The 10507-nt window shown below is 37.1% G+C and overlaps 1 protein-coding gene across 1 annotated transcript in view; it reads left to right on the plus strand.

The window, feature by feature from the left end:
* The window catches only part of LOC107572123 (cholesterol 24-hydroxylase-like), a 16034-nt gene extending 6853 nt beyond the window's left edge, over window positions 1-9181 (plus strand). Inside the window, exons 3-13 of the mRNA XM_016258537.1 lie at window positions 3685-3766; window positions 3873-3946; window positions 4774-4860; window positions 4935-5073; window positions 7258-7327; window positions 7400-7472; window positions 7560-7644; window positions 7739-7849; window positions 8102-8190; window positions 8635-8701; window positions 8879-9181. Coding sequence (XP_016114023.1) covers window positions 3685-3766; window positions 3873-3946; window positions 4774-4860; window positions 4935-5073; window positions 7258-7327; window positions 7400-7472; window positions 7560-7644; window positions 7739-7849; window positions 8102-8190; window positions 8635-8701; window positions 8879-9019 — 1018 coding nt within the window. The 3' untranslated portion in view covers window positions 9020-9181. The remainder of the gene's footprint in view (window positions 1-3684; window positions 3767-3872; window positions 3947-4773; window positions 4861-4934; window positions 5074-7257; window positions 7328-7399; window positions 7473-7559; window positions 7645-7738; window positions 7850-8101; window positions 8191-8634; window positions 8702-8878) is intronic.
* The last annotated feature ends 1326 nt before the right edge of the window (window positions 9182-10507 follow it).

Consider the following 10507-nt stretch of genomic DNA (forward strand, 5'->3'; position numbering starts at 1 on the left):
TCTATCTGTCTGTCTGTCTGTCTGTCTGTCTGTCGGTCTATCTATCTATCTATCTATCTATCTATCTATCTATCTATCTATCTATCTATCTATCTCTCTGTCTATCTGATTGTCTGTCTGTCTGTCTGTTTGTCTATCTATCTATCATCTATCTATCTATCTGTCTATCTGTCTGTCTGTTTGTCTATCTATCATCTATCTATCTATTTGTCTGTCTATCTGTCTGTCTGTCTGTCTGTCTATCTATCTATCTATCTATCTATCTATCTATCATCTATCTATCTGTCTATCTGTCTATCTGTCTGTTTGTCTGTCTGTCTATCTATCATCTATATATCTATATATCTATCTATCTATCTATCTGTCTGTTTGTCTGTCTGTCTATCTATCATCTATCTATATATCTATCTATCTATCTGTCTGTCTGTCTGTCTGTCTGTCTGTCTGTCTATCTATCATCTATCTATCTATCTATCTATCTATCATCTATCTATCTGTCTGGCTGTCTGTCTGTCTGTCTGTCTGTCTGTCTGTCTGTCTGTCTATCTATCTATCTATCTATCATCTATCTGTCTGTCTGTCTATCTATCATCCATCTATGTATCTATCTATCTATCTATCAATCTATCAATCTGTCTGTCTGTCTATCGTCTATCAATCTATGAAAACCTTGAATGCAAACATTAATGCAAAAATACATCTTAAAGAACAATTTTAAAATAGTGTTCTGCTCTCCAATATATTCACAAACACACTGAAAAAAATTTTCATTCATCAAATTAAAAAAATGTAGAGTAATGATTCCGGTAATAAAACATTTTTTTCAGTGAGGCCCGTTGTGCGGTCGTTGGCATTATGCGCGAAAAACATCGATAACGCATTCTGAACATTACTGTAAAATTAGCTGGTTTAAAAATGCGGGTTGTTCATTGCACAGTTAAAGTTATTCGATCCAGACACCTCCCGGTGCTATGCGTATTGGAATTTTGGGTAACACTTTACTTGAAGGGGTGTGCATAAGACTGACATGACACCTTCATAATCATGACATGACACATGTCATGAATATGAAGGAGGTTTTATGCATGTTTATGACAACTGTCATTAAGTGTCATTCGCTCAGTTATGTTATTTTTAATGCAAATATGACATTATTTGACCTAACGCTACTCCTAACCATAGCCCATAACAAAGACATCTCAAACAATGTCATCTTTGCATTAAAAATTACATAACTGAGCGAATTACACTTAATGACAGTTGTCATAAACATGCATAAAAAACCTTCATATTCATGACATGTATCATGTCATGATTATGTAGGTGTCATGTCATGATTATGAAGGTGTCATGTCATGATTATGCACACCCCTTCAAGTAAAGTGTAACCGAATTTTGTAATCCCAATCACAGATTATGAACAGATAATTTAGTCTACACATCAAGCATAGAGTACATTCCAATTGGGTTGTTGTTTTTTTTATGTTTTATGGGAAAGTTCTATAGACATAATGATTTTTTTATACTGTACAAACTGTACATTCTATTTCCTAACCCTAATGTAACCCTGTTATGGGTAGGTAATGAAAGTGAAAGTGAAAGTGACGTGACATGTGGCCAAGTATGGTGACCCATACTCGGAATTAGTGCTCTGCATTTACCCATCCAAAGTGCACACACACAGCAGTGAACACACACAAACCGTGAACACACACCCGGAGCAGTGGGCAGCCATTTATGCTGCGGCGCCCGGGGAGCAGTTGGGGGTTCGGTGCCTTGCTCAAGGGCACCTCAGTTAATGTTTCTATCTGAAGTTAATGTTTCTATACCTAAACCTACCCATAAGAGAAGATGACCAAAAAAAATCTCCCCACATAACGTATTATTGAAAAATCCAGACGAGACGAGACTGGTAAATGTTATCATCATGGAACTGTTCAGTCTATTATTGATTTTTATTTCCACAATACTAATAGGCTACCTAGAAATAATATGTTAGCATACTGTAACTCGCATTAAAGGGGTCACATGCAAGTCGCAGCAGCACGAATTATGTGCCCAGCAAAATCTGATTAAAATATTATGCGTAATTAACAGTGAGTGGTGGTTTCAGACATTATAGTGCCGCACTCGTACTGACTCTTCTTCTGCCTGAAAGAATGAAAAGGCCGAACTGAAGGCAGAGCGATTCGACCAATCAGATGAAAGGGGCGTTTTAGCGCCGCCCACACGTGTGAATGAAACATTGAACCGATTTTTAAACCCCAAACGAAAAATGAGAAATCGAGCCAAAATCTCATTTTCCATTTGTTAAACTATTTCTCATTATTATATTCCAAATAGGAGATAAAATGATCAAAACGTATACGAACGTTACTCAAAGAATGTAATATATTACTCATTACTAGTTACTCATTTCAAAAGTAATATTGTTACTTTACTTATTAATTTCTGGCAACAGTAATTAGTTACACTACTAGTTACATTACTTTTTCTTCACACTCCACAAAAGTTGTAACTGTGTATCTTCCACATACAATTCTAGTGATTGATAGCGACATTCAAGTAGAAGTGTTGTATTAATCTCATTAATTGTCATGTGTAGCTTGAAGCTAATTGTCATTTCTCCATTACCCATATACGATTATATCTCATTAAGTTTGTAAGAAACTTTAATTTTCCAAAAAGATTTTTAATTATAGTAATATAATTTATCACATGCCGATCAGAGGGATGTGGGTGGGATGTAATGCCAGAGTAAAGTAAAGCCACAACTTACACAAAAGTGCTCAGAATCATATTTTTTCCTTACAAAATCAATATAATGCAATATTTCTGTCTGCTGAATGTAAGCTTTTCCATATTCCAAGCTCGCCTGCTGCACTGGGGACATCACATGCATGTGCGAGTCGTGAAAATTATGAAAATAAATTTAGGAATTATTTGATTGTTGGATTGTTGAATTGTTGGATAATCAGCAGGGATGAGGCATCAAAAGCAACTAAGTAACTAAGCTGTTTTATGGATGGTAACCGTAATATTATTACTGAAATCTTATTAGTAATTAGTTACACTACTACACTCTAAAAAATGCTGGGTTAAATTCAACCCAGTGCTGGGTAAAATAGGGACAAACCCAGCAATTGGGCTGTTTTGACCCAGCGGTTGGGTTACTACCCAGAAGGCTGGGTTAAACATTTAACCCAACCGCTGGGTCAAAACAGCCCATGCAGTCGAAAGGAACAGATTACCGGAGTCTAACACATTTAAAAATTTTGAACAGTTTGTCTAACACAGGTTTACATAGATCAGCAATTATGATACAGCACAAACTTGATTAAAGGGGTCATGCATTTTTTTTGCATTTTATTATGTTCCTTGAGGTTTAATTATAAAGTGTAGCATTTGGACCAATCAGACACACAACTTTTTGTTATATTTAACAAATAATATCTAACTCAAATCACGTGTAGTGATTTTGCATTAAATAGAAATATTAAACAATTTTCTGGCATGTAAGCTTATGAGGAACCACTGGAAAATTTCACTTCTGATTTTTTTCTCTTTTTTCAGTGTCAGACGTTTGTCAAAATATTCATTTATTGAATTATAATAAAAACACTGCTATGAAATTTGCATAAAGTGCAATTTGATAAAGTGTTCTAACCATGTTCTTGTTTTAAGGGGAGAAGAATATGGCCCTGTCTTCAGAATGAACAGTTTTCACCAAACCATGATCGCAGTTCATTGCCCTGAGGCTACAAAGGTAAATGTTTAATCTAATTTCATTTCATTTATGTTCAGAATCAGAAGCCAAAAAAATCTAAAAAATAAATAAATTACAAAAAAAAAACACTGTTGTGTTATTGTAGACAATCCTGATGTCACCTAAGTATCTCAAAGATCCCTTTGTCTACAAACGCCTCTTTAACTTGTTTGGAAAAAGGTAAGCTTTCATTTCTCTTGGATATGTCATAGCATTGCTAGGTGTAGTCTACATTGATACATTGAGTAAATTAAAAGGGGTGGTATGTGGCACTTTTTATTCCACTGACTTCCATTCATGTGCATACAAATGCAGGAGATCACAAACATAAGCTAATGCGAATTTTTGCAGCGTTCCAAAGTTCAATTTGTATCATGATATCTATTAGCGGCCCCATGTTTGATAGCTTTAAATCCATCAGTATGCATCATATGTGTGTTTGATTGGAGGAGACAGTAATAGAAAATATGACAATATAGAAGAGAAAATTAATCTAACCTTTTCGTAGGGTCCTCAAATCTAACCCGTTCTTATTCAAATTAATTAAAAAAGATAAAAAACTGATTTATTAACAAATAATGGAAACTAATACATGTGTAATGGTAAACCATGTTGAACATTTGTCAGTTTGTTTTACAGAGTGTTGTAATTTAAAGAAACACTATTGTCACACTGAAGCAAACAATATGTTATCATGGGTTTCTAGGTTGCATCCAAAATTGCATACTCTCTGAATGTGCCTCTTTTGATTAAGTAATTACTTTGTGACTGCTAAAACGTGCTGTATGTTCTATATGATATGTACTGTTTACTACTATAGTCAGGATGTGTGTGATTTCGGATGCAGTCATACTGTTTACATAATAGGGCTATCCTTTAATTACAGATTAATTAACTACATGTCAAATTAATTACATGATATACTGATTAATTCATCAAAAAAAAAAATTTGCAAGGTAGGTCATGGTGTAACCTGAGCTGAATTAAAAGAAACTCAAATCTCTCAGGTTCATGGGAAATGGGCTAGTAACAGCTGCGGACCATGACGTCTGGTACAGGCAGCGTCGCATCATGGATCCAGCTTTTAGCAGCACGTGAGTTAAGAACATCTCTGATATACTGAAATGAGATAGAGATGCACCTCAGCTGATGCTGTCTTATCTGTCAGATACTTACGAGGCTTGATGGGCACTTTTAATGAGATGTCAGAGCGTTTAATGGACCATCTGGAGGAAATAGCCAACACTAAAACGCCTACCATCATGCATGACCTGGTCAACTGTGTCACACTCGACGTCATTTGCAAGGTTTCACTCTTCTTCCCGCTTATTCAAAAGGAAGACAGCAACAATACTACAGCGAGAATAAAGGTTACGCCTACTTACTTTGCGTGAACATTTGGGCGGCGTTATGCAAATCTTCCTCCCAAATCTTACGACCCTATTGAATTCCATGGTGTTCTGTAGGCCTATCAGGAGTCCAGGACATAATAAAAAAAATATCCGGTCCTTGGCATAAAAATTAAAATTAGAAACTTGGAAACTAAAACTTAAAATTTGGAAACTAAAGCCCTGTTTCCACCGCAGGAACTTTCACCAGGAACTAGGGACTTTGGGCCGGTACTCGATGTGTTTCCATCGCAGGAACCAGGATCTAAATAAAGATTGGGGTAAAAATGTACCCCTCAGAAAGTCCCTGCTCGTGAGGTAGTACTTTTCCAAAGGTTCCCGGGTGCTTTCGGGGGCGGGACTTGGGCGGTGAACAGATTGGTTGAGTTCACGCAGCATTGTATTTCAACCACCATACATTCGCATATTTTTTTTAAAATATATTACTGTTATTGTGTCATGAAATGTAGTTTTAAAAGTATTTCAGGCGAGAATGTAGTTGTTTAAAACTCAAATCTGCGGTTTATTTATAAAGACGGCGCCTATTTGAAAATGTGCTTCGCCGATTTCGGAGACGTGAGCTCCATGTGATCAGCGGGCGCTCAGTGCTCATGTTTCTCGACGAGAGCAGCCTCAACTCGGCTAGTCCTTCTGACATTTGCCGCTGGCTCTGATGTCTCTTTAGTGGTTAAACATAAGATATAATTAGTTTTGGGTAAATCTAACAGGTAATCTTTGGTCTTTACTCTATTAATCTATTAATATGTTAAAATGAAAATGAAAAGATTCAATACTGTTTGATATAATATTTCGTTTCATTGTAATGTATGTACATTCCTGGACTACATTTCTTGCGGCTATTGATATGTTTAAATGAAAACGAAAAGAGGCAGTGGTATTTGATATAATAAAAAATTAAGGTGTTGCAATAGCCAGTCAAAGTCCAGACCTCATTCTGAATGAAATGCCGTGGTGAGAGCTGTGCATAAACAAAAGCCCACAAACCTCAATAAACTGGAGCAATGTTACAAAGAAGAGTGGGTCAAAATTCCTCCATAACGATGTGAGAGACTGCAAAAGTCATACAAAAAATGAGTACTTCTAACTATTGCTGTTAAAAGCGAATGCACAGGCAATTGAATCATAGGGTGTCCTAATTTTGTCACACGTGGCTTTTCCATCTTGGCTTTTTTTTGTTAAATACGTAATGACACAGTGTGATATGTCATGTTGTTCATCTAAGGATTTATTTTCCCAATTTTAAGACCTGCCAAGGACCAGATAATTTTTGTCCTGACACGGAAAACCGTGGAATTCAATAGGGTGTCCTAACTTTTTCACATGACTGTATATGTGGAAAAATGACTATTTTCAACCCTCATTCCGGCCCTCTGTCTAAAATGACCTGGTTTTAAAGGGTTAGTTCACCCAAAAGTGAAAATTAGCCCATAAATTACTCGCCCTCAAGGCATCCTAGGTGTATTTGACTTTCTTCTTTCAGACGAATAAATAATAATATAATATAATATAATATAATCAATTTAATATAGCTTGCGCCAACGGTTGTACATGGAAGCAGCTCCGGGAGCATGATCTATGAGGTCAGCGCATGCGCCGGTGAGTCTCGTGAAAGCCAACGTTTGTTTACAGGTGCAAAGGAAGCAAAGTTTCTTTACTTTAGCAAAAGAAAACCAGTCTACTCTTGGCTTATATCGAAATCCTCTGACATTCTTCTTTACAAATCCTCGTTTTGTACTTCTTATAAGTGACCGGTGTTTTGTTTTCATCTCTCCCCTGCGCTTCCGGTTCGTCACTTCTGAGCGGCGCATGCGCAGTGCTGAACTCATACGTCATCCGCCCGGAACTGCTTCCATTTACAACAGTGAGCGCAAGCTAGATTAAATTGATTATTACGTTTTATTATTATTATTTGTTATTTTTCTTTCAAAAACGCATTGATTCGCTACAGGAGGCCTTGTTCAATTCGATTTCTCATGACATGAAGAAAAATGTCATTGTAATTTTAAAATGTAATTGAGTCTTTGAATTATCAGCATGTCATATATTTCATTTGATTCCAAATTTCTATTTTTTGCTTCAGAGGAGGAAAAAGTTAATAGTGCAAAAGATCATGAGCAGATGTTGGACAATTTTGTGACTTTCTTCATTGCTGGTGAGTTACGGCTACATTTGATTTTTGTTCATAAACGCTTGCCGTTATAAACAGTGCTTGTTTTTGTTGCAGGGCAAGAGACAACAGCCAATCAGCTCTCATTTGCAATCATGGAATTAGGGAGACATCCTGAGATATATAAACGGTTAAAAAAAACACTTCTTGAAAATGTTGACCTTTTCCATCCGTCTTGCATTACAATGCTTTCTAGTGAATTTCCTTTCCTTCCCAGGGCTAAAGCAGAGGTGGATGAAATCCTTGGGACAAAAAGAGACATTTCATATGAAGATCTTGGAAAATTCACCTACTTGTCTCAGGTGGGTCTGCAGAGATGTTTTTTTACATGCTACAAACACAAAGCATTTTGTATCCATTTTTTAAATGGTCTTTGTTTTTTACTCGATGCTTCAGGTGTTGAAGGAAACGCTGCGTCTGTACCCGACTGCTCCAGGAACCAATCGCTGGCTACATGAGGACATGGTTATAAATGGGCTGAAAATCCCAGGGGGCTGCTCTGTTGCTGTGAGTATCGGCTCATTCTGTAGCCATCATTGTACTGGCCCAGAGCAGCTATTTCTAGTAATACTAGAAAAAATACAGCGCTTGTCAATTAGAATGGAGAAAAAAAAATGCATTTTTTATTAGATTAGATTAGATTTAATAACATTTCAAATCAGCAATAAATTCTGTCAGCAATGGTGTCATAACTTTTACTTATTTCATTGTATATGATTAAATGAGTATTTTGAATAATTGTTGGCTCTTTCCATACAGTTCAGTGCTTATGTCTCCCAAAGAATGGAGAAGAATTTTAAAGATCCGTTGAAGTTTGATCCAGAGAGATTTGATGTGAACGCCCCAAAGTAAGTCATTATCACAGTCTCATTTTACCCTCTGTTTTAGTATTTATGCCACATTCACGGCATAATGACCGTAATTCTGAGATGCCAACCTCTGACGTTTACAGCCTTTGTTTCCAAATTATGAATTTCTGTGGTAAAGAAATTAATCTGTGTAATTTGTATAATCATTAGACAAAGCTATAATACAACAACCCTGTGCACCTTTTTAACTGTGCTATAGCTACATTAAACTGTATTGTATATCTGTTTGTATTGTATGAGTGTTTGTTATGTGATATTTCAGGGTTCAGAGTCTACAAGTTGTAATTACAGGTTCAACTAGGACATGAGCTCTTTTTACAGTTGTAATCATGTAATTACGATATGTGCTACTTGAACACACCTTTATGTTGCGACATTTTGACATAAAATCCATTGATTTCTAATTGTGTTCTTATCTGTAAGGCCTTATTACTGCTACTATCCATTTGCACTTGGTCCACGAACCTGTCTGGGGCAGGTCTTCTCACAGGTGATGAAGTACACAACACACACGCACATTTGTACCTACCTTTCTCCTTCAGAATTTTTGGACTTACAGAACATGCAGGCTCATGTTTTGTATACTTTTAGATGCTTGATTGATACTTGTTTTCCAAGTGCTAAATTTGCTGTGATCTTGACAACTCTTTTGTCTTTCTACATTCAGATGGAGGCAAAAGTCGTGCTTGCCAAACTGCTTCAGAGATTTGAGTTCAGTCTGGTTCCTGGACAGTCTTTCGATATTAAAGACACGGGAACTCTGCGGCCCAAGAGCGGCATGATCTGCTACATTAAACACTGCTCATAGGACATGTTTAAGGCCCTTATTTTGTGCCAACTGTGAATACATCACCTTCAAACATTAACCTGAGCACAGAAGTTGTAACATGCTAATCATTTATGGTACATCTGCACTTTTAATTGAATTCAGTTTTATCGTAGTCCTTCATTATGGTGATTTAAGGTTTTTGTTTAAATACATTATGTAGATTATATAAATATGATTATTATATAAACATAACAGGCTACATGCACAATGAGAATCAGCTTAATCAGTAAAAAGTGTCTGGTATATGTTTTAAAATGTCAAAATCTTAAAACATTCTGTTTATCTGATTTGAAAATGGGCTTATAAATGGGTTTATATTACACGCTATATGCTGCTTAACCAAAGAGATTAAACACAGTGCAATACAAAATAAAAGATGGTTTGATCTTACAGTGTGTCATATTAGAATTAGGTGAAACTATAACGTTTTTTTTACTTAAAGGGGTCCTATTATGCTTTTTCACTTTTTCAACTTTAGTTAGTCTGTAATGTTGCTGTTTGAGCATAAAAAAGATCTGCAGAGTTACAAAGCTCAAAGTCCAATTCAAAAGGAGATATTTTATTTAACAGAAATCACTTTTCAAAAACTACAACGAACGACTCGTTTGGACTACAATGCATATTTTCCGGGATTTGTGATATCACAAATACCGACGAATGGGACAAGACCTGGTTGAGATGCACTAGAGAAGACAACGAGTGTTATCACTATGTCGGAGACACGCTGGCTTTCCCAAGGCAGACGAACTTAGAGTGGTTACAATCATCCAGGTTTCAATCAAAATTGATTTGATTTTGACGCAATATTTACACTGACGCTCGCAGGCGGCTATGGTAAGGGGCGTGACATTTCCCGACCAGGCGCCGAGTGCTGCCAATCACAACACACACTGACCCAGCTGACCAATCACCACACACACTGACCCAGCTGACCAATCACCACACACACTGGCCCATCTGACCAATCCCAACACACACTGACCCAGCTGACCAATCACCACACACACTGACCCAGCTGACCAATCACCACACACACTGACCCAGCTGACCAATCACCACACACACTGACCCAGCTGACCAATCACCACACACACTGACCCAGCTGACCAATCACCACACACACTGACCCAGCTGACCAATCACCACACACACTGACCCAGCTGACCAATCACCACACACACTGACCCAGCTGACCAATCACCACACACACTGACCCAGCTGACCAATCACAACCCATTTTGTATTTCAGAAGGCGGGCCTTCATTTGATGCAGGAACTATTCGAGCCGTTCATGCCAGACTGAGGAGAGAGGTGTTGTAATAGTGTAAAATATGCAGCCTAGTATGAGAGCCTGTTCTAGTACACCCCTAAAACAAAACCAAGACTTTGTAAAAGAGCATAATAGGACCCCTTTAAGTAAAAAGATAATATATTACGAACATGTCCGAAGAAAAGCAACCATCGTGC

This window comes from Sinocyclocheilus grahami, unplaced genomic scaffold (assembly GCF_001515645.1).
Source record: "Sinocyclocheilus grahami isolate Dianchi unplaced genomic scaffold, SAMN03320097.WGS_v1.1 scaffold1703.1, whole genome shotgun sequence".
Classification (NCBI taxonomy): Eukaryota; Metazoa; Chordata; class Actinopteri; order Cypriniformes; family Cyprinidae; genus Sinocyclocheilus; species Sinocyclocheilus grahami.